The 25,896-nt window shown below is 43.4% G+C and overlaps 1 protein-coding gene across 2 annotated transcripts; it reads right to left on the bottom strand.

The window, feature by feature from the left end:
- Window positions 1-488: 488 nt before the first annotated feature.
- On the bottom strand, window positions 489-25,896 carry LOC128685283 (protein O-linked-mannose beta-1,2-N-acetylglucosaminyltransferase 1-like). Of its 2 annotated transcripts, none has more exons than XM_070083106.1 (2): window positions 25,783-25,896; window positions 489-2,767 (listed from the first exon to the last, which is right to left on the bottom strand). In XM_070083106.1, the coding sequence occupies exons 1-2, from the start codon at window positions 25,878-25,880 to the stop codon at window positions 934-936; spliced, it is 1,932 nt and encodes a 643-aa protein (XP_069939207.1). In that variant the 5' UTR covers window positions 25,881-25,896; the 3' UTR covers window positions 489-933. The 2 variants fall into 2 exon arrangements, with proteins under 2 accessions (XP_069939207.1, XP_069939208.1); XM_070083107.1 differs by lacking the exon at window positions 25,783-25,896 and adding an exon at window positions 9,818-10,282.

Below are 25,896 nucleotides of genomic sequence, written 5' to 3'. Positions count from 1 at the left end.
CAACAATTAATATCTGCACCAATAACTCATAGTTGTGACCGGGTGTAGACGTGTAAATTGCTCATTACTCTATAATTTGTTCATAATTGTAGCCAGGCCCGGTGGCCTGGTGGCTAAAGCTCCCGCTTCACACACGGAGGGCCCGGGTTCGATTCCCGGTGGGTGGAAACATTTCGACACGTTTCCTTACACCTATTGTCCTGTTCACCTAGCAGCGAATAGGTACCTGGGTATTAGTCGACTGGTGTGGGTCGCATCCTGGGGGACAAGATTAAGGACCCCAATGGAAATAAGTTAGACAGTCCTCGATGACGCACTGACTTTCTTGGGTTATCCTGGGTGGCTAACCCTCCGGGGTTAAAAATCCGAACGAAATCTTATCTTATCTTATCTTATGTATAAACGTATGTAAGTAAATTTACTTACATGATTCATTACCTTTGTAACTTGTGAGTTCATTACCTTTGCACTTTGTTCAGCTATCAGAACTTTGGAGTCCAGTCCCTGGACCCATTATGTACCTCTGTAATCTTTTGACTACCACCCACAAAATGGGTATGGGGTGCATAATAAACATATTAAACTAACTAACTAACACACATCCCATTTTTATTCAGACCTTTGCAATTCTTGAATTTAAACATTTACAATCTTTTACTCTCCACAAATGTTTATGTATTTTACATCACAGCCACATTTTTATCTCTTACTCAGGTATACACAACTTAATTCATTTATGCAATTCCTTTCCATTCTAGATTTTTTTTGTTTGATATTCTAGTAATGTCTAGTACAACTGCATGCTTAGGTGATGGGCTTCTGCAAGCTTTAGAATAAAAGTAATGCAAAGTACAGTCACAGAAAATGGTTTTCATTAAGAAAGTGTAGTGGATAAATTTGTATAAAAGAAACAAGGTAACAGTAAAACTATTTCTAATATTTTTGTAAAAATAACTGATTAGCAGCCACATGTAAAGTTCTGTTAGATATGACTTTCATTGACCTAACAAATGATACAAATGAAGACTGTTCATCATAAGCTTTGTCTGTGGAAGGGTACCAAACAGGAATGTGGAAAGGTTTGAAGAATTTGTAGGGAGAAGCAGGGACTCCTATAAGCCAAAGTGATCCTCCCCATGGCTGTGGTAGCTCTACACTGCCACTGTGCATTCCCTGAGTGGAGTACGGCCATGCACCTACACATTCTGCCAATAATGTCCATTCCAGTGAGTTTTCAGGATTATCCAAATAAAAATAAAATACTAAGTCCATTGGTTCATTAATTTCAGGAGGTTTAATGAAACCTGAAGCACATGGGTTCCTGGTGATAGGAGATGCTCGAGACAGACGAGACCAAATCTGAGACTCATATATTTCTCTAGTAAGGGAGGACATAGGAGGAAGCTTCACCAGTGATCCATCATGTAGCGGCCGCTCCAAGAAGTATAAGTGATGCACGTATGGCAGGGTATTCACACCCACACCATAGTGCCGTGAACGACTCACGACTGGATATATGCATTCTCGTCCCCGGCCTACTATTTTATAAAGGAAGGTATCATACAACAGAGATATTGAAGACTTATCTGGCCATATTGCAATCGCTGCTCTGGCCTCATCAATCAAAACCAAAAATCCCCAACCAGGCTGCCTGGATCCTCGCATTATTAAACGGGGGTCTGAATACATATTGACATGAGCTGCACTAATACCAGACACACACCAGAGGGAAGCATCTAGCTCCAGAGCTGGAGCATAATGTAACAGCATCTCCAGCCAGTCAGGGGACACCTCCACATCTTCATCAAGGAAGGCTAAATATTTTGCATTGGGAAAAGTTTCTACCCCAGCTTTCCAAGCAGCACGGTAAAACTGAAAGAGGCGATGGTTGGTAGAAAGTACATCTGGGAGACTATTTATAATTTTATATTGTAAACCAAATAGCTGCAATAAAGACTGTATGTTAGAATCAAGTGTACCATTATGATCAGTACCAAGAACCACTAAAACCTTAAATGGCGATACTTTCCTAACCTTCAACAAGTGAGAGAGAGTGTGTGTTAAATACTGAAGGCGTGTCCCTGCACACACTACCACTCCCACTTCTGATTCAGTGTGCCTTCTGCTGTTCTCATCTGCTACTGACAGTACAGGAGACATAACCTTTGGCCAAATGGGATCACACAGGGGACCCATTGCTGCATTACTGTCACAAAGGCGTAACTGCAAATTGTGCACTTTTGTGTTAAAAAATAAGGTTGTGTTTCGGGGAAGTGGCATTAAGACGTTAGAACATAAAGTCACCGTTGACTTATGAAGGGGATGTGGGTTTGCCACCACAGTTTCAATCAGTGTCCGTCCACCCACTACAAACACCCATACCCAGAGCGCATAAGCAGGGGCATGAGGGGCGAGGAGGGAGCCAAGACCAATGAGAGTTGGTAGAGCTGCCCCTAGCCCGTATGTCCCCGCTCGTCTCACTGCCATCACTACCACCCGTCCTGCCCTCACCTTCTGAACCCACCATGCCAGGTCATGTGCATATGTGTAGGCATTCCATGTGTTGAAAGTTTTTCTTAAGAGAATGGCTCCAGTAATGTCGTGAATTACTGTCATGACAACTCCATCATGTACATCCAGTGGCAAGTAAGTCTTAGCAGATGATGCACTGATACTGCTGTTCCACTCCTGGTGACACTCCTTCCTCAGACATGAATATTTCAAAGCTGCTCCCCTTGATGATGATTCAACATCCATTGAGAGCAACCTGCAAATGCACATTTAGTGTTAAGAATGAATAAAATAAGAATTTAGAGACAACTTGCTTTTATATTCAAAAAAGGTCCAAATATTTAAGTCACACTGAAAAATACCATAAATTTGCTTACTGTAAATAACTCATTAGCAGAGCAACTAACACAATCAATAGAGTAACAGAGCATTCTTGCTAGTTATTATTCACCAGTCTGTCGGTAACATTGGAGTATGATTCATTATAATGTACATGTGACTGAATTCACAGATGTTTAAACAACTTTGAATCAAATCTGTAATTGCCCCAATCATCCTGATGGCAGGGCCTTTACGTACTAGGGGAATTACTTCTTTTGTTACCATGCCCGTACTGGGTGAGCTTCGACTTCCTCAGGATGTCCATGGTATGTAGTAGCCTAATTAAATGTTGTCCTGTGTGTTTGCCGTACACTGCTACCAGTACTAAATTCCTTACTTCTCCTTGACTGAAAATTGAGCAGACCAGTAGTCCGCAGTCTCCAGGTAGGCCTCACACTTCGGTAGGAAGTTAGAGATCAAGCAGGAGGTTCAGCGCTGGCCCCATTGAATCAATCGGCTGGTTTAGCATCGCCTGGCTGGTAGAGTAATGTGTTCAGCTAGGGACAAGTGACCATCTGTGAGTGGGCACCACTTCGATCCTGTGGCTGCCATTTAGCTCACTGATGGTTGAATAGTATAACTAGAGTTTTGGTAAATTGGGGGAGAAAGAATGATAGGTAAGAATGGAATATGTAGGAGGGAGTGGTGGCTACGAAGAGAGGTGCTAACAAAGGTAAGTGGCCCAACCAGATTGACTTATATTAATAAAGGTGTGTGTGGGTTGTGTTATGCATAAAATCAAATGACTGAATCAGTTAGAGGAGTAAGGGGTAAATGGGGAAAACGGAAAGTGGCAAGAGCAAGTAAGAGAGAGATGAAAGCTTATAAACTAAGGGAGGAGGAAGTTATGGTGAGATATAAGGTGAACATAAATACGAGTAAGGTGATGAGGGTATCAAGCGATTTAGATAAAGAAAAATTGGATAACACATTGGAGGAAGTATGGAAGAAGTGAATGTGTTCAGATATTTGGAGCTGACTTGTCAGCAGATAGGTTTATGAAGGATGAGGTTTATCATAGAATTGATTCATTCATTCATTAGAGATTTGCCGGTACTTCCGGCCCGGGTCTTCTCCAGATGGTGACCCGGCGATAGAATTGATGAATGAAAAAAGGTGAGTGGTGCTTTGAGGTATCTGTGGAGACAAAAAACGTTGTCCATGGAGACAAAGAAGGGAATGTACGAGAGTATAGTGGTGCCAACACTCTTATATTCAAGTTCAAATTCAAAGTTTATTCTCTATAAGGATTACAATGCTGAGTTTACAGAATTTGGTTATTGTGTAGTTTACATGTAGTTAAATAATGATTACAGAGTGTACCACTAGAACACCTAGCATGGCTAGGCATTTCGGGCAGACTTAGTTTAATTCTTAATTTTAAAATATTACAAATTATGAGGTAAGTTGGTATTATGGCTAAGTGACTAAATACTAGTTTGTGAGTTTAGCAATGTGAATGCTTTTGTTTTGGCACAGTACATAGTTTCAGTATTGGAGTATCACAGGATTCATTATTTTAAGATTGAGATTAATATTTCTGTTTATGGTCAAATGGGTGAGTGAGTGTAAGTGTGAACCACCAGGTGGTATTCGTGTAGTTAGATGATGGGGTGTATCAGGGAGATAAGATGTTTTCTAATGGTAGTTTTGAAGGTGATGAATGTGTCTGCAGTTCTAGAGTTCTCAGGTAGGGTGTTCCAGATTTTAGGGCCTTTGACATACATTGAATTTTTGTAAAGGTTCAGTCGGACACGGGGAATGTCGTAGAGATGTTTGTGTCTGGTGTTATGCCTGTGGGTTCAGTCAAAACTATCAAGAAAGCGTTTTAGGTCAAGGTTGATATTGGAGTTTAAGGTCCTGTAGATGCAGATTGCACAGTAGTAAGTGTGGATGTACTGAACAGGGAGTAAGTTTAGATCTTTGAAGAGTGGGGGGGGGTGTTGCCAGGGATGGGATTTAGTGATTATTCTTACTGCAGCTTTTTGTTGGGTTATTATTGGTTTTAGGTGTGTTGCTGCAGTTGATCCCCAAGCACAAATAGCATAGGTGAGGTATGGATAAATAAGTGAGTAGTATAGTGTGAGAAGGGCATTTTGCGGCACGTAGTATCATATCTTGGAGAGGATCCCAACCGTTTTGGATACTTTTTTGGTTATGTGTTAGATATGGGTGCTGAAATTCAGGTTGTTGTCAAGGTACAGGCCTAGGAATTTGCCCTCATTATGTCTGGTAATTAGAGTGTTGTCGATCTTAATGTTAATTTGTGCATCTCCTGCTCTGTACCAAACATAATCTAGTAGGTTTTGTCAGTGTTAAGCGTAAGTTTATTGGCTGTCATCCAAGTCGATATTTTGATCAGCTCCTCGTTAACAATGGTGTTGAGGGTGGCAAGATTAGGGTGAGAGATGTCATAAGTCGTGTCGTCAGCAAAGAGAATGGGTTTCAGGTGTTGGGATACGTTTGGAAGATCATTGATGTATATGAGGAAGAACAGGGGACCAAGGACACTTCCCTGCGAGAACTCCAGTATCAAGTGGCCGTGTTGTTGATGCTGTGTCTTTAATGGTGACATACTGATACCTATTAGTAAGGTAAGATTTGAAATAAGCAAGCGCATGGCCTCTTATACCGTAATGGTCAAGTTTGTGGAGTAGGATGTCGTGGTCTACTGTGTCAAAAGCTTTTCTTAGGTCAATAAAAATTCCTAGTGGATATTCCTTATTTTCCAATGCTGTGTAAAGCAGATCTAGCATTTTTATGATTGCATCATTAGTGCTTTTATTTTTCCTGAATCCAAATTGGCAGGGGTTGAGTATGTTTTGTGCCATTGTAAATGAATATAGTCTCCTGTGCACAAGTTTCTCAAAGATTTTGGATAGCAATGGTAAGTTTGATATTGGCCTATAGTTGTTTAAGTCTGTAGGGTCACCACCTTTATGTATTGGTGTAACCCTTGCCATCTTGAGTAGTTTCGGGAAGGTGCTAGTTTCTAGTGACTTGTTAAAAAGTAATGAAATAGCATGCGAAAGGACATGGGCTGCTCGCTTGTACAGTAATGGTGGGACATGAGACAGATTCCCCGAGTTAGGCTCAGTTGGTGCAAGATAGAAGGAATTTGGGAAATTCCCATCTAGGTAGTCCCCGGCATGGGCATTGGTATGTGGGATTTTATTGGCGAGATTACATCCTATGGTTGAGAAGAAGTCGTTTATCTTGTTAGCTGTGTCAGTGGGATGTAGTGGTGTTTCATTAGGTTTAGTCAGGACAATATTCTTGTTTTTTTTTTAGTTTGTGGGTCCCTAGAATCTGAGAGAGTGTTTTCCAGGTTTTTTTTATATCTCCTCTAGTGTCTGTGAATCTACTGGAGTAGTATAGTTGTTTGGCTTTATTACTTTGGTGAGAACTGATGAATAGTGTTTAAGAATATCTTTGTGTATTAAGCCCTGTCTATATTGCTTTTCATATTGGTGTTTCTTGTCAATGGATTTCAGAATGGTGCTGGTTAGCCATGGGCAACCAAGCCGTTTGTTTGTGATCTGTTTTGTTTTTATAGGACAATGTTTGTTGTATAGTTTAAGTAATTTGTTAAGAAAAATGTCTATCCAGTCATCAATACCATTGGCCTTGGAGAATTCTGTAGGCCAGTCAACAGTCTCTAGGTCAGCTGTGAACTTCCTTATTGAGGCCTCGTCATGGAGTCTAAATGAGACTTTGTTGTATTCAAGTGGTGGTTTACTAATGTTTGTCAGGAGGAAGGTAGGGTAGTGGTCTGAAGTGCTATCTGTGATTACCCCTTATTTAAGGGGGGCTAGTATATTGGTCCATATGTGGTCTGTTATGGTTGCACTTGTCTCAGTGAGCCTGGTTGGTTTAGTTATTGTTGGTATGAGAAGTGTGTTGTTCACATTGTTGATGGAATCAGTTACAGGCTGATCATCTAGTAAGCCAAGGTTGATGTTGAAGTCTCCAGCTAAGAGAAGGTGGTGCTTATTCATTTGTCTGTTTGTTATTAGTGACTTTAATTTCTCACTGAAATTTGGGATGTTTGTGTGAGGTATCCGGTAAATGGCACCGATTGTTATAGGTGTCTTAAGGTTTTTTACAGTAAAATTAGCAAAAATGTATTCCCCATATTCATCACTAAAGCAAGTGGTGCTAATACAAGATAATTGGTTAGAGTAATAGATTGCAATACCACCCCAACTTGGTTTGGTTTGCAGTTGTGAATTGTTGTGTATCCTGGTAGAGGGTAGATATCTATTGTGTCCTGCTTAAGCCAGGTCTCAGTAAGAATAATGCAGGAGAAGGGTGTCTTTAGTGATTCAAGGAGTGCCAGGAGGTCATCATAGTGTTTGCTTAAGGACCTGATGTTGTAGTTAAGTACTGATAGACTTTTAGCATTGTTTAGGATAGTGCTGGCTTTTGATGCTGTGTAATAAAGGCAGTTACTTTCCAATAGGTTTTGATTGGGTGTCAGATTATGGAGGTTTAGATCAGGGTCAACGTGATCAATCATCTTCTAGGTTTAAATTATGGTTATTTATATCCTGAGTTGTGTGTTGAGTTCTAGTACTGATATCTGTAGTGGTGGGAAGTTTGGACAAGTATATAGCTAGAGTATTTTGGTCATATAGAGTATAGTCACTACTACACATAATGAAGTTGATGTTGTCTATGTGTTGTGCTGGAATGAACTAAAGGACAACTAGGTATAAACTAGTAATATAAAAATACAAATTAAAAATAGCACAAGACTCTCACTTGTAATTGCATTAAGGTCTAATTTAATGACTTTTGTGGAGTCTATGTTTTGAGCTAGAATGAGCTATAGTACAACTAGGTTTAATCTAATAATATAAAAATACAAATTAAAAATAGCACCAGTCTCTCACTAGTAATTGCACTATGGTCTAATATGATGAATTTGGTATTGACTATGTATTGAGCTAGAATGAGCTATAGTACAACTGAGTTTAATCTAATAATATAAAAAAGGCACAAGACTCTCAATTGTAATTGCACTAAGGTCTTATATAAGTTGTTTACAAGAATTAGAGTATAACTAGATTTAAATTGACAGGATAAAATACACAAGTTAAGGTAGCAAAAGAATAATAAAAAAAAAAGATAAAAATAAAAATGGCAATGACTTGGTTATAATATGCTAGTAAGATGGTAGACAGGATGATATAAAAGTTGTAGTTGAAAATACTAGTTTAAAAAAGTATAGAATAAAAATGGTCAATAAAAGAAGTTTACTATAAGTTTGATCAATATAGTTTAAAGCAAAATTGGGCAATAATAGGGATTTTAGAATAAAATTGGGCAATTGAGTCTTTCTTAAAGTGAGGTAGAATTATTGAGGACATGTTATGGCTAGTTTATAATAAAATAAGATGGAACAGTGATGTGGTAAGTTGTAAAAAAGGAGATAGATTCTGTAGATATTAAACACAATTAAGACTATGAGGTAGAATGGTCGTTGAATACAACAATGACAATCAAAAGTAGTTGGGGTATTAGAATTTTAGGGGGGCACAAATTTATGACGATATAACACTAACTGTGGACTGTGGGTATTATCTGCACTTTACTCTGATTCTGTTAGTCCAGCCTCACTTAGGAATGTTTTAAGGTCATGTTCTGTAGAGATGAAGTATCTCTTCCCAGTTGGCTGTTTCCTAACTGCGATTTTTCCATCCCTCACAAAGCACTGGTGGATTTTTGGGCATAGCGTAATTTTCTTAGCCGATAAAGAAGGTTTTGTCTTGTTTTGGTAAGGCACTCATTGACGTAAACATCAGTTTTCATAGAAATAGATGTTTTTAGTAGGTTGTTTCTTTGTAGGCTAGTTTGGAATTTTTACAGCACTGTTTTCTTACCCGCTTGGTAGCCCATCAGTTTGCAATCCTAAGGGTAATGTGAGGTGTAATTATTATGCAGGGGATTCATAGATTGGAAATTATGAGGATGTGTGGAGTTACTAAAAGTATCAGTCAGAGGGCTGAAGAGAGGTTGTTGAAGTGGTTTGGTCATTTAGAGAGGAAGCAACAAAGTGGACTGACTTGGAGAACATATAAATCTGTGGTGGAAGGAAGGCAGGGTAGGGGTCATCCTAGGAAAGGTTGGAGGGAAGGAGGGGGTACAGGAGGTTTTGTAGATGAGGGGCTTGGACTTCCAGCAAGTGTGCATGAAAGTGTTAAATAGGAGTAGAGACGAATGGTTTTTGGGACCTGACGAGCTCTTGGATTGTGAGCAGGGTAATATTTTGTGAAGAGATGCAGCCAGCAGCAACAGCCTGGTTGATCAGGCTCTGATCCACCAGGAGGCCTGGTCATAGACCGGGCCGCGGGGGCGTTGACCCCCGGAACTCTCTCCAGGTAAACTCCAGGGAAACCGGTTAGCCAGACTTGAGTCCTGGAGGTGGAAGTACAATGCCTACAGTTTAAAGGAGGGGTTTGGGATATTGGCTGTGTGAGGGAAAAGCCGTTAGTAATTGGGGTTAGGGTTGTTCAGGCATCTAGGAATCATAAGCGGGTTACAGCCCGCAATTCCATCTAGCGGGTTGAGGCGGAACTCAAGTTCCTGGTGTCTGATGTGCTTTAATTTCTGCTCCTGGTAGTATTAACCTCACCTGGTGTGGGGTGAAGTTTGGAGAGTCACTTCACCTCCACTCTTCTCCTGATCAGGTAAGGTGATCTACCAGGAGTATTTCTGGTTGTTGTTTTTTATGGCTACCAGTAATGACTGAATACCACCCTTTGTCTTTCTTGAATGTTATACTTGTATAACTTTTGGTAACCAGTTTATTGTCTTTATTATCAGCTCTGCTACTGGCCTGGTCATCCAGGGTAGACACCATGATTATTGGAGCAAGATACCTGTCCACTGGACTTAGTAGGACATTACGACTACTACTCACCTCTGTCATCATACTTGTGGTACTACAACCAAGTAGTAACAGGAAATCCCAGAACATCGGATGAATTCCACCGCCTTGGATAACCTACACCATTTCTTCAACATCAGAAAACCATCCTGGGCTTTACACACTCCTGCACCAACATCTTACTAGAATCACAACGGCCAGTTTTTAATCTTATTTAATTTTAATTAAAAGCCTTGAAAAACAATCTTCCTTATACCTCGAGTCGATTATTTATTTTTCCATTTTTTTTTTTTTTGATCAGGCGGAAGACGTTCCCCTGACAGACTGTTTGGAGTGACATCTAAACTGTCGTATCTGAGCACCTCTGCAAAGACAGTACTCGCCTAATTCACCTAATTGGGGTTGCAGCGGTCGAGACTCAGCTCCTGGCCCCGCCTCTTCGCTGATCGCTACTAGATCCTCTCGCTGCTCCATGAGCTTTATCATACCTCATCTTAAAGCTATGTATGGTTCCTTCCTCCACTACCTCACTTGTTAGACTATTCCACTTCCTGACTACTCTTTGACTGAAGAAATACTTCCTAACATCCCTTTGACTCATCTGAGTCTTCAACTTCCAATTGTGACCCCTTGTTTCTGTGTCCCATCTCTGGAACATCTTGTCTCTGTCCACCTTGTCTATTTCACGCAGTATTTTATATGTCGTTATCATGTCTCCCATAACCCTCCTGTCCTCCAGTGTAGTCAGGCCGATTTCCCTCAACCTTTCTTTGCAGGACATTTCCCTTAGCTCTGGAACTAGCCTTGTTGCAAACCTTTGCACCTTCTCTAATTTCTTGACGTGCTTGATCCGGTGTGAGTTCCAGACTGGTGCTGCATACTCCAGTATGGGCCTGACGTACACGGTGTACAGAGTCTTGAACAATTCCTTACTAAAGTACCGGAATGCTATTCCCAGGTTTGCCAGGCGCCCATATGCTGCAGCAGTTATCTGGTTGATGTGTGCTTCCGGAGACGTGCTCGGTGTTATACTCACCCCAAAATCTTTCTCCTTGAGCGAGGTTTGCAGTCTTTGGCAACCTAGCCTATACTCTGTCTGTGGTCTTCTTTGCCCTTTCCCGATCTTCATGACTTTGCAAGGGTTAAATTCGAGAAGCCAGTTGCTGGACCAGGTGTCCAGCCTGTCCAGGTCTCTTTGAAGTCCTGCCTGATCCTCATCTGATTTAATTCTCCTCATTAATTTCATATCATCTGCTAACAGGGACACCGCTGAGTCTATCCCTTCCATCATGTCATTCACATATACCAGAAATAGCACTGGTCCTAGGACCGACCCCTGTGGGACCAAGCTTGTCACAGGTGCCCACTGTGATACCTCATCACATACCATGACTCGTTGTTGTCTCCCTGTCAGGTATTCTCTGACCCATTGCAGTGCCTTTCCTGTTATACACACCTGATCCTCTAGCTTCTGAACTAATCTCTTGTGAGGAACTGTGTCGAAGGCCTTCTTGCAGTCCAAGAGAATGCAATCAACCTGCCCCTCTCTCTCATGTCTTAATTCTGTTACTTTGTCATAAAACTCCCAAAGGATGTGACACAGGATTTGTCTTCCATGAATCCATGCTGGTTGTCGTTTATAGTCTTGTTCTGTTCCAGGTGCTCCACCACTCTCCTCCTGATAATCTTCTCCATGACTTTGCATACTATACACGTCAGTGATACTGGTCTATAGTTTAATGCTGCTTTTCTGTCTCGTTTTTTAAAAATGGGAGCTACATTTGTCGTCTTCCATACCTCAAGTAGTTACCCAGTTTCAAGGGATGTGTTGAAGATTGTGGTTAGTGGCACACACAGCATCTCTGCTCCTTCTCTAAGGACCCACGGGGAGATGTCCTGTCCCATTGCCTTTGAGGTATCAAAGTCACTTAGCAGCTTCTTCTCCTCCTCTTCAGTTGTGTGTATGTCATCCAACACTTGTTGGTATATTCCTTGTTGGTGTCCCCCTCTGTTCTGCCTTCCTAGAGTCCTTCGTGTCTCCATGGTAAATACTTCCTTAAATCTCGTTTTGAGCTTCTCACATACCTCTTGATCGTTTCTTGTGAGTTCCCTACCTTCTTTCCTTAGCCTGATCACCTGGTCTTTGACTGTTGTCTTCCTCCTAATGTGGCTATAGAGCAGTTTCGGGTCAGACATGTCTTTCGATGCTATGTCGTTTTCGTACTGTCGCTGGGCCTCCCTCCTTATCTGTGCATACTCGTTTCTGGCTTTTTGACTAATCTTCTTATTTTCCTGGGTCCTTTGCCTTCTGTACTTTTTTCCATTCTCTAGTACATTTAGTTTTTGCCTCTACACCTTCGGTTAAACCAAGGACTCACTTTGATCTTCCCATTATTTCTGTTGCCCTTGGGAACAAACCTTTCCTCTGCCTCCTTGCATTTTGTTATGTATTCCATCATTTCGTTTACTGACTTTCCTACCAATTCTCTGTCCCACTGAACCTCCTGCAGGAAGTTCCTCATACCTATATAGTCCCCCCTTTTACAGTTTGGATTTTCCCATTTAACTCCTATTACTCTCTCCACTTGTAACTCTACTTTGTATTCCAAGCTCAGAACCACGTGATCGCTAGCTCCAAGGGGCCTCTCATATGTGATGCCCTCAATGTCTGAACTGCTCAGAGTGAACACAAGGTCCAGTCTTGCTGGTTCATCCTCCTCCCTCTCTCTGGTAGTGTCCTTGACATGCTGATACATGAGGTTTTCCAGTACCATATTCATCATCTTGGCTCTCCATGTTCCCAGACTCCCATGTGGCTCCAGGTTTTCCTAATCGATCTCCCTGTGGTTGAAATCGCCCATAACCAGTAACTTTGCTCTGCTCGAGTGAGCTCTTCTTGCCACCTCAGCCAGTGTGTAAAAGCATTGCTCTGTTGTTCTCTTTGTATTCCTCTCTTGGCCTCCTGCAGTTCTATGGTGAGTTATGCATCACTGCAATGACTACCTTCTGTTCCCCAAACTGAATTGTACATACTATGTAATCCCTTTCTCCTATCTCGTCCATGCCTTCCATTTCCTCAAATCCTCATCGTTTTTTTATGAGCAGTACAACCCCTCCTTCCACTCTGCTCCTATCTTTCCTCAGGATCTGATATCCCAGTGGAAAGATTGCATCAGTTTTTGTCTCAGTGAGTTTTGTTTCTGTGACTGCTATGATGTCTGGGGACTTCTCATTGATTCTTTCATGCCACTCCTCATATTTATTCGTTATTTCATTCGTGTTCGTGTGCCAAACTTTCAGCTTCTTTTCTATCACTGTGGTCCTGGGAGAATAATGGGGTTGGGGAGTGGGAACCCTGGTGGGGGCTTATGGGGGGTTGCAGTGTGGGTGGAGTTTGTGATGAAGGGAGCAGGGGCAGAGTGCCCATAGGGGGCTGCTGTAGGGGTGGGGTTTGTGATGTGGGGGATGGGGACAGAGGAAACAGTGTTTGGTTTTTGGGTTAGATTGTTCAGTTGCATTGGGGTTGTCATGGTTGGAGTCCTTCTGTGGGTGTTTCTGGAGGGTGTGTTTACCCTTCCACCTGGGTCTGGGTTTGCCTGCTCATCTTCATCATTGCCTTTCATTCCTCCTTTCGTCTTTGTACCCTCTCTTTCAGTATCGTCCTCTCTTCTTGTGTTCTGTCTCAATCGAGGTACACTCTCCGGTACTCCGGTTTATCCCTCAGTCATGCTTTCTCCTGGCAACAGATAAGTGAACTGTAGATATGTAGATATAAATCCATATGTACATTTGTCAACCCTCTCGGGGCCTAGTTCCTAGGCATTTTGTGTATCCATATGCTCTTGTGCTACCATCCACAGGATGGATATGGGGTGCACAATAAACTAGCCACTTCGGTGACAAAATCTAATCTAATCTAATCCTGCAGGATCCTTGTTCGAGCTGATTCTGCTTTGAAAATTACTTCGACAGGCCGTTTCCTTCCACTTGCAAACCACCCAGTTCTCCGAAAATTTGTCACCTGGGTCATGTCGCCGACAGGGTGGATAATGAGAACCTTCAAAACTAGGGAGGCCAAGCCCATGATGACACTCTTCAGGTCACTTGTTCTATCTAGGCTGGAATATTGCTGCACACTAACAGCACCTTTCAAGGCAGGTGAAATTGCCGACCTAGAAAATGTACAGAGAACTTTCACAGCGCGCATAACGGAAATAAAACACCTCAATTATTGGGAGCGCTTGAGGTTCCTAAACCTGTATTCCCTGGAACGCAGGAGGGAGAGATACATGATTATATACACCTGGAAAATCCTAGAGGGACTAATACCGAACTTGCACACGAAAATCACTACGAAAGCAAAAGACTTGGCAGACGATGCACCATCCCCCCAATGAAAAGCAGGGGTGTCACTAGCACGTTAAGAGACCATACAATAAGTGTCAGGGGCCCGAGACTGTTCAACTGCCTCCCAGCACACATAAGGGGGATTACCAACAGACCCCTGGCAGTCTTCAAGCTGGCACTGGACAAGCACCTAAAGCCAGTTCCTGATCAGCCGGGCTGTGGCTCGTACGTTGGTTTGCGTGCAGCCAGCAGCAACAACCTGGTTGATCAGGCTCTGATCCACCAGGAGGCCTGGTCACAGACCGGGCCGCGGGGGCGTTGACCCCCGGAACTCTCTCCAGGTATTGCTTTCATGATACCTTCATATCATTATTCTATCATGCAGGAGGAGCCACATGTCTACGGAGCATCCAATAAAATAAGCAGATTCTTGGATGTCACTACCGCCTGGCTCCAGCTGGATTACAAGTATCTTTGGCAGATTAAATCACCACTACCAGATGTAGACCAAACGAAATGGAACTTTGCCAGATGGACTATTGTCACACCCTGCGTCGTTATGTACTGGAGCTGCAGAAAACAATATGAAGTTCACCGATGAGAAATCTCAGTTACTCCGATATGGTAAACATGAGGAAATTCCGGCCACAAAATGGGAGTGATCATGTCGGAGGGTCTCACCTTCAAAGACCATAACATTGTATCAATCGCATCTGCTAGAAAAACGACAGGTTGGATAATGAGAACCTTCAAAACTAGGGGTGCCAAGCCCATGATGACGCTCTTCAGGTCGCTTATTCTATCTAGGCTGGAACATTGCTGCACACTAACAGCACCTTTCAAGGCAGGTGAAATTGCTGACCTAGAAAATGTACAGAGAACCTTCACGGTGCGCATAACGGAGATAAAACACCTCAATTATGGGGAGCGCTTGAAGTTCCTGAACCTGTACTCCCTGGAACGCAGGCGGGAGAGATACATGATTATGTACACCTGGAAAATCCTAGAGGGATTAGTACCAAACTTGCAAACGAAAATCACTCACAACGAAAGCAAATGACTCTGCAGGCGATGCAACATCCCCCCAATGAAAAGCAGGGATGTCACTAGCACGTTAAGAGACAATACAATAAGTGTCAGGAGCCTGAGACTGTTCAACTGCCTCCCAGCATACATAAGGGGGATTACCAACAGACCCCTGGTTGTCTTCAAGCAGGCACTGGACAAGCACCTAAAGTCGGTACCTGAGCACCCGGGCTGTGGCTCGTACGTTGGATTGCGTGCAGCCAGCAGTAACAGCCTGGTTGATCAGGCTCTGATCCACCATGAGACCTGGTCACAGACCGGGCCGCGGGGGCGTTGACCCCCGGAACTCTCTTCAGGTAAACTCCAGGAGTGCGAGAAAAATAATGAATTCAGAGACAACTCCCTCAGAAATGTTCAAGATATATCAAAGTATTTTATCCACAGTGGTATATTACAGACCATTCTGGAGAAATACCCTGACTTTGCTCCCTGTAAATAAAGCATTACCACATGTGTGCATGTGTGTGTGTGTGTGTGTGTGTGTACTTACCTATTTGTGGTTGTAGGGGTCGATTCATAGCTCCTGGCCCAGCCTCTTCATTGACTGCTACTAGCTCCATGAGCTTTCTCAAACCTCGTCTTAAAACTGTGTATGGTTCCTGCCTCCACTACGTCACTTTCTAGCCTATTCCACTGCCTGACAACTCTATAACTGAAGAAATACTTCTTAACACCCCTTTGATTCATCTGAGTCTTCAGCTTCCAATTGTGACCTCTTGTTTCTGTGTTCCATCTCTGGAACATCCCGTCTTTGTCCACCTTGTCTATTCCGTGCAGTATTTTATATGTTGTTAACATGTTTCCCCAGACCCTCCTGTCCTCCAGTGTCGTCAGGCCGATTTCCCTTAACCTTCCTTCGTAGGACAATCCCCGTAGCTCTGGGACTAGTCTTGTTGCAAACCTTTGCACTTTCTCTAATTTCTTGACGTGCTTCACCAGGTGTGGATTCCAAACAGGTGCTGCATACTCCAATAAGGCCTGACGTAAATGGTGTACAGAGTCTTGAGCGATTTCTTACTGAGGTATCGGAACGCTATCCTTAGGTTTGCTAGACGCCCATACACTGCAGCAGTTATCTGATTGATGTGCGCCTCAGAAGATGTGCTCGGTGTTATACTCACCTCAAGATCTTTTTCCTTGAGTTAGGTTTGCAGTCTTTGGCCACCTAGACTATATTGTGTCTGCGGTCTTCTTTGCCCTTCTCCAATCTTCATAACTTTGCATTTGGCGGGGTTAAATTCAAGGAGCCAGTTGCTGGACCAGGCTTGTAGCCTGTCCAGGTCTCTTTGTAGTCTTGCCTGATGGTCGACCGATTTGATTCTCCTCATTAACTTCACATCATTCGCAAACAAGGACACTTCTGAGTCTATCCCTTCCGTTATGCCATTCACATATGCTAAAAAAGCGTAGGTCCTAGGACTGACCCCTGTGGAACCCTGCTTGTCACAGGCGCCCACTGTGACACCTCGTCACGTATCATGACTCATTGCCTCCCTGTCAGGTATTATCTGATGCATTGCAGAGTGTGTGTGTGTGTGTGTGTGTGTGCACTCACCTAATTCACCTAATTGTGGTTGCAGGGGTCGAGACTCAGCTCCTGGCCCCGCCTCTTCACTGACCGCTACTGGGTCCTCCCTCTCCCTGCTCCATGAGTTTTATCATACCTCGTCTTAAAACTATGTATGGTTCCTGCCACCGCTATATCACTTACCTGGAATTTACCCGGAGAGGGTTTCGGGGGTCAACGTCCTCGCGGCCCGGTCTGAGACCAGGCCTCATGGTGGATCAGGGTCTGATCAATCAGGCTGTTACTGCTGGCAGCTCGCAAGCTGACGTACGAACCACAGCCAGGTTGGTCAGGTATTGACTTTAGGTGCCTGTCCAGTGCCTTCTTGAAGACAGCCAGGGGTCTATTGGTAATCCTTCTTATGTATGCTGGGAGGCAACTGAACAGTCTTGGCCCAGGACACTTATTGTGTTGTCTCTCAGTGTACTCGTGGCGCCCTTGCTTTTCATCGGGAGAATGTTGCATCTCCTACCGAGTCTTTTGCTTTCATATGGAGTGATTTTCGTGTGCAGGTTTGGTACCAATCCCTCCAGGACCTTCCAAGTGTATATTTTCATGTATCTCTCTCGCCTGCATTCCAGGGAATACAGATCAAGGACCTTCAAACGTTCCCAGTAGTTTAGATGCCTTATCGCACTAATGTGTGCCGTGAAAGTTCTTTGTACACTCTCCAGGTCTGCAATGTCGCCAGCCTTGAAGGGGGCCGTTAGTGTACAACAGTATTCCAGCCTAGAGAGCACAAGTGATTTGAAGAGAATCATCATGGGCTTGACGTCCCTAGTTTTGAAGGTTCTCATTATCCATCCTATCATTTTCGTAGTGGATGAGGTAGATACATTGTTGTGATCTTTGAAGGCGAGATCCTCTGACATTATCACTCCCAGGTCCTTCACATTACTTTTCCGCTCTATTGTATGGTTAGAATTTGTGGTATACCCTGACACATTTTTAATTTCTTCAAGTTTTCCATATTTGAGTAGTTGAAATTTCTCCTCGTTGAACTTTATATTGTTTTGAGTGGCCCATTCGAAGATTTGGTTGATCTCCGCTTGGAATCTCGCAGTGTCTTCGATGGAGGTCACTGCCATGGTGATCCGGGTGTCAACCGCAAACCGCAACCGCTTACATCTCAGTCTGTGTCAGAAATGAGAATGAGGAATAGAATGGGAGCGAGTACTGTGCCTTGTGGAACAGAGCTTTTTACCATGGCTGCCTGGGACTTTACTCTGTTTACTATTACTCTTTGTGTTCTATTTGTCAAGAAGTTGTAGATCCATCTACCAACTTTTCCCATTATTCCTTCATCCCGCATTTTGCGTGCTATTACTCCATGGTCACACTTGTCGAAAGCTTTTGCAAAGTCTGTGTATACTACATCTGTATTTTGTTTATCCTCTACAGCATCCAGGACCTTGTCATAGTGGTCCAGTGGCTGGGACAGGCAGGAGCGACCTGCTCTAAACCAGTGTTGCCCTGGGTTGTGTAACTGATGGGTATCTAGGTGGTTGGCGATCTTGCTTCTTAGAACCCTCTCAAAGATTTTTATGATGTGGGATTTTAGGGCTATCGGTTTGCAGTTCTTTACAATTGCTTTACTAACACCTTTGTGGAGTGGGGCTATGTCTGTTGTTTTTAGTGAGTGTGGGATGACCCCTGTCCATGCACGCTCTCCATAAAATGAAGGCACGTGACAGAGGCTTCTTGCAGTTCTTGATGAACACGGAGTTCCATGAGTCCGGGCCTGGGGCAGAGTGCATGGGCATGTCATTTATTGCCTCTTCAAATTCTTGTCGAGTTAGGATAATATCCGAGATTTTTGGGATGTACTTTGTGGGTACTTCATTTGCTTTATATTATGCCTGAGGGACCAGGAGCAGGGGCACCACGAGTACGCTAAGAGACAACACAATAAGTCTCAGGGACCCAAGACTGTTCAACTTCTTCTCAGCATACATAAGGGGGATGACCAATAGACCCCTGACCCCTGACTGTCTTTAAGAAAATCCCCTGGACAGGCACCTTAAGTCAGTATCTGACCAGCCGGGCTGTTGGTCGTACGTCGGTCTACTTGCAGCGAGCAGTAACAGTCTGGTTCATCAGTCCCTGATCCACCACGAGGCCTGGTCACAGACCGGGCCGCGGGGGCTTGACCCTCGAAACCCCCCTCCATGTATACCCCTTCGAGGATACCTAATGAAGCGTCCATTCTGCCATTGTGTCTTTGTTTTGTAAAACAGCGCAGCGCTGTATAGCCCTTGTGGTTTAGCGCTTCTTTTTGATTATAATAATAATAAATAATAATTTGTAAAACATGCAATTAAAAATTCGAATAGAGCAACAGATGGTGTGGGACATGTCTTCACCACCTGCCATCTGTACCATTATTGTTCTTCACCACCTGCCATCTGTACTATCATTGTTCTTCACCACCCACCATCTGTACTATCATTGTTCTTCACCACCTGCCATGTGTACTATCATTGTTCTTCACCACCCACCATCTGTACTATCATTGTTCTTCACCACCTGCCATGTGTACTATCATTGTTCTTCACCACCTGCCATGTGTACTATCATTGTTCTTCACCACCTGCCATCTGTACTATCATTGTTCTTCACCACCCACCATGTGTACTATCATTGTTCTTCACCACCCACCATGTGTACTATCATTGTTCTTCACCACCTGCCATCTGTACTATCATTGTTCTTCACCACCCACCATGTGTACTATCATTGTTCTTCACCACCTGCCATGTGTACTATCATTGTTCTTCACCACCTGCCATCTGTACTATCATTGTTCTTCACCACCCACCATGTGTACTATCATTGTTCTTCACCACCTGCCATGTGTACTATCATTGTTCTTCACCACCTGCCATCTGTACTATCATTGTTCTTCACCACCTGCCATGTGTACTATCATTGTTCTTCACCACCCACCATCTGTACTATCATTGTTCTTCACCACCTGCCATGTGTACTATCATTGTTCTTCACCACCCACCATCTGTACTATCATTGTTCTTCACCACCTGCCATGTGTACTATCATTGTTCTTCACCACCCACCATCTGTACTATCATTGTTCTTCACCAGCCACCATGTGTACTATCATTGTTCTTCACCAGCCACCATGTGTACTATCATTGTTCTTCACCACCCACCATCTGTACTATCATTGTTCTTCACCACCCACCATCTGTACTATCATTGTTCTTCACCACCTGCCATGTGTACTATCATTGTTCTTCACCACCCACCATGTGTACTATCATTGTTCTTCACCACCCACCATCTGTACTATCATTGTTCTTCACCACCCACCATCTGTACTATCATTGTTCTTCACCACCCACCATCTGTACTATCATTGTTCTTCACCACCCACCATCTGTACTATCATTGTTCTTCACCACCCACCATCTGTACTATCATTGTTCTTCACCACCTGCCATGTGTACTATCATTGTTCTTCACCACCCACCATCTGTACTATCATTGTTCTTCACCACCTGCCATGTGTACTATCATTGTTCTTCACCACCCACCATCTGTACTATCATTGTTCTTCACCACCCACCATCTGTACTATCATTGTTCTTCACCAACCACCATGTGTACTATCATTGTTCTTCACCACCCACCATCTGTACTATCATTGTTCTTCACCACCCACCATCTGTACTATCATTGTTCTTCACCACCTGCCATGTGTACTATCATTGTTCTTCACCACCCACCATCTGTACTATCATTGTTCTTCACCACCTGCCATCTGTACTATCATTGTTCTTCACCACCCACCATCTGTACTATCATTGTTCTTCACCACCTGCCATGTGTACTATCAATGTTCTTCACCACCCACCATCTGTACTATCATTGTTCTTCACCACCCACCATCTGTACTATCATTGTTCTTCACCACCTGCCATGTGTACTATCATTGTTCTTCACCACCCACCATGTGTACTATCATTGTTCTTCACCACCCACCATCTGTACTATCATTGTTCTTCACCACCCACCATCTGTACTATCATTGTTCTTCACCACCTGCCATGTGTACTATCATTGTTCTTCACCACCCACCATCTGTACTATCATTGTTCTTCACCACCTGCCATGTGTACTATCATTGTTCTTCACCACCCACCATCTGTACTATCATTGTTCTTCACCACCCACCATGTGTACTATCATTGTTCTTCACCACCTGCCATGTGTACTATCATTGTTCTTCACCACCCACCATCTGTACTATCATTGTTCTTCACCACCCACCATCTGTACTATCATTGTTCTTCACCACCCACCATCTGTACTATCATTGTTCTTCACCACCCACCATCTGTACTATCATTGTTCTTCACCACCCACCATCTGTACTATCATTGTTCTTCACCACCTGCCATGTGTACTATCATTGTTCTTCACCACCTGCCATGTGTACTATCATTGTTCTTCACCACCCACCATCTGTACTATCATTGTTCTTCACCACCCACCATCTGTACTATCATTGTTCTTCACCACCTGCCATGTGTACTATCATTCCTCTTCACCACCCACCATGTGTACTATCATTGTTCTTCACCACCCACCATCTGTACTATCATTGTTCTTCACCACCTGCCATCTGTACTATCATTGTTCTTCACCACCCACCATGTGTACTATCATTGTTCTTCACCACCCACCATCTGTACTATCATTGTTCTTCACCACCCACCATCTGTACTATCATTGTTCTTCACCACCTGCCATGTGTACTATCATTGTTCTTCACCACCCACCATGTGTACTATCATTGTTCTTCACCACCCACCATCTGTACTATCATTGTTCTTCACCACCCACCATCTGTACTATCATTCCTCTTCACCACCCACCATCTGTACTATCATTGTTCTTCACCACCCACCATCTGTACTATCATTGTTCTTCACCACCTGCCATGTGTACTATCATTGTTCTTCACCACCCACCATCTGTACTATCATTGTTCTTCACCACCTGCCATGTGTACTATCATTGTTCTTCACCACCCACCATCTGTACTATCATTGTTCTTCACCACCTGCCATGTGTACTATCATTGTTCTTCACCACCCACCATCTGTACTATCATTGTTCTTCACCACCCACCATGTGTACTATCATTGTTCTTCACCACCTGCCATGTGTACTATCATTGTTCTTCACCACCCACCATCTGTACTATCATTGTTCTTCACCACCCACCATCTGTACTATCATTGTTCTTCACCACCCACCATCTGTACTATCATTGTTCTTCACCACCCACCATGTGTATTATCATTGTTCTTCACCACCCACCATCTGTACTATCATTGTTCTTCACCACCCACCATCTGTACTATCATTGTTCTTCACCACCCACCATCTGTACTATCATTGTTCTTCACCACCCACCATGTGTACTATCATTGTTCTTCACCACCCACCATCTGTACTATCATTGTTCTTCACCACCCACCATGTGTACTATCATTGTTCTTCACCACCCACCATCTGTACTATCATTGTTCTTCACCACCCACCATCTGTACTATCATTGTTCTTCACCACCCACCATCTGTACTATCATTGTTCTTCACCACCCACCATCTGTACTATCATTGTTCTTCACCACCCACCATGTGTACTATCATTGTTCTTCACCACCCACCATCTGTACTATCATTGTTCTTCACCACCCACCATGTGTACTATCATTGTTCTTCACCACCTGCCATGTGTACTATCATTGTTCTTCACCACCCACCATCTGTACTATCATTGTTCTTCACCACCCACCATCTGTACTATCATTGTTCTTCACCACCCACCATCTGTACTATCATTGTTCTTCACCACCTGCCATGTGTACTATCATTGTTCTTCACCACCCACCATCTGTACTATCATTGTTCTTCACCACCTGCCATGTGTACTATCATTGTTCTTCACCACCCACCATCTGTACTATCATTGTTCTTCACCACCTGCCATGTGTACTATCATTGTTCTTCACCACCCATCATCTGTACTATCATTGTTCTTCACCACCCACCATGTGTACTATCATTGTTCTTCACCACCTGCCATGTGTACTATCATTGTTCTTCACCACCCACCATCTGTACTATCATTGTTCTTCACCACCCACCATCTGTACTATCATTGTTCACCACCCACCATCTGTACTATCATTGTTCTTCACCCACCATCTGTACTATCATTGTTCTTCACCACCCACCATCTGTACTATCATTGTTCTTCACCACCTGCCATGTGTACTATCATTGTTCTTCACCACCCACCATCTGTACTATCATTGTTCTTCACCACCCACCATCTGTACTATCATTGTTCTTCACCACCCACCATCTGTACTATCATTGTTCTTCACCACCCACCATCTGTACTATCATTCCTCTTCACCACCCACCATCTGTACTATCATTGTTCTTCACCACCCACCATCTGTACTATCATTGTTCTTCACCACCCACCATCTGTACTATCATTGTTCTTCACCACCCACCATCTGTACTATCATTGTTCTTCACCACCCACCATCTGTACTATCATTGTTCTTCACCACCTGCCATGTGTACTATCATTGTTCTTCACCACCCACCATCTGTACTATCATTGTTCTTCACTACCCACCATCTGTACTATCATTCCTCTTCACCACCCACCATCTGTACTATCATTGTTCTTCACCACCCACCATGTGTACTATCATTGTTCTTCACCACCCACCATCTGTACTATCATTGTTCTTCACCACCCACCATCTGTACTATCATTGTTCTTCACCACCCACCATCTGTACTATCATTGTTCTTCACCACCTGCCATGTGTACTATCACTGTTCTTCACCACCCACCATCTGTACTATCATTGTTCTTCACCACCCACCATCTGTACTATCATTGTTCTTCACCACCTGCCATGTGTACTATCATTGTTCTTCACCACCCACCATCTGTACTATCATTGTTCTTCACTACCCACCATCTGTACTATCATTCCTCTTCACCACCCACCATCTGTACTATCATTGTTCTTCACCACCCACCATCTGTACTATCATTGTTCTTCACCTGCCATGTGTACTATCATTGTTCTTCACCACCCACCATCTGTACTATCATTGTTCTTCACCACCCACCATCTGTACTATCATTGTTCTTCACCACCTGCCATGTGTACTATCATTGTTCTTCACCACCCACCATCTGTACTATCATTGTTCTTCACCACCCACCATCTGTACTATCATTGTTCTTCACCACCCACCATCTGTACTATCATTGTTCTTCACTACCCACCATGTGTACTATCATTGTTCTTCACCACCCACCATCTGTACTATCATTGTTCTTCACCACCCACCATCTGTACTATCATTGTTCTTCACCACCTGACATGTGTACTATCATTGTTCTTCACCACCCACCATCTGTACTATCATTGTTCTTCACCACCCACCATCTGTACTATCATTGTTCTTCACCACCTGCCATGTGTACTATCATTGTTCTTCACCACCCACCATCTGTACTATCATTGTTCTTCACCACCTGCCATGTGTACTATCATTGTTCTTCACCACCCACCATCTGTACTATCATTGTTCTTCACCACCTGCCATGTGTACTATCATTGTTCTTCACCACCCACCATCTGTACTATCATTGTTCTTCACCACCTGCCATGTGTACTATCATTGTTCTTCACCACCCACCATCTGCACTATCATTGTTCTTCACCACCCACCATCTGTACTATCATTGTTCTTCACCACCCACCATCTGTACTATCATTGTTCTTCACCACCCACCATCTGTACTATCATTGTTCTTCACCACCCACCATCTGTACTATCATTGTTCTTCACCACCCACCATCTGTACTATCATTGTTCTTCACCACCCACCATCTGTACTATCATTGTTCTTCACCACCTGCCATGTGTACTATCATTGTTCTTCACCACCTGCCATGTGTACTATCATTGTTCTTCACCACCCACCATCTGTACTATCATTGTTCTTCACCACCCACCATCTGTACTATCATTGATCTTCACCACCCACCATCTGTACTATCATTGTTCTTCACCACCTGCCATGTGTACTATCATTGTTCTTCACCACCCACCATCTGTACTATCATTGTTCTTCACCACCCACCATGTGTACTGTCATTGTTCTTCACCACCCACCATGTGTACTATCATTCCTCTTCACCACCCACCATCTGTACTATCATTGTTCTTCACCACCCACCATGTGTACTATCATTGTTCTTCACCACCTGCCATGTGTACTATCATTGTTCTTCACCACCCACCATGTGTACTATCATTGTTCTTCACCACCCACCATCTGTACTATCATTGTTCTTCACCACCCACCATGTGTACTATCATTGTTCTTCACCACCCACCATCTGTACTATCATTGTTCTTCACCACCCACCATGTGTACTATCATTGTTCTTCACCACCTGCCATCTGTACTATCATTGTTCTTCACCACCCACCATGTGTACTATCATTGTTCTTCACCACCCACCATGTGTACTATCATTGTTCTTCACCACCCACCATCTGTACTATCATTGTTCTTCACCACCCACCATCTGTACTATCATTCCTCTTCACCACCCACCATGTGTACTATCATTCCTCTTCACCACCCACCATGTGTACTATCATTCCTCTTCACCACCCAGCATCTGTACTATCATTCCTCTTCACCACCCACCATGTGTACTATCATTCCTCTTCACCACCCACCATGTGTACTATCATTCCTCTTCACCACCCACCATGTGTACTATCATTCCTCTTCACCACCCACCATGTGTACTATCATTCCTCTTCACCACCCACCATGTGTACTATCATTCCTCTTCACCACCCACCATCTGTTCTATCATTATAACATCTACAAAGTCACATATTCCTACCTTTGCTGGTTGAGGGAAGTCTTGAGCAGACAGGAGTACGGATGGCAGACGTAGGTTACCAGGACCATAGTGATGACTATCCTGGCTCTCCTCGCCATGCTCACATGCACACTG

This window comes from Cherax quadricarinatus, chromosome 8 (genome assembly GCF_038502225.1).
Source record: "Cherax quadricarinatus isolate ZL_2023a chromosome 8, ASM3850222v1, whole genome shotgun sequence".
NCBI lineage: Eukaryota > Metazoa > Arthropoda > Malacostraca > Decapoda > Parastacidae > Cherax > Cherax quadricarinatus.
Note: the sequence above shows the minus strand (reverse complement) of the source record. Positions and strands in the feature narration are given on the sequence as shown.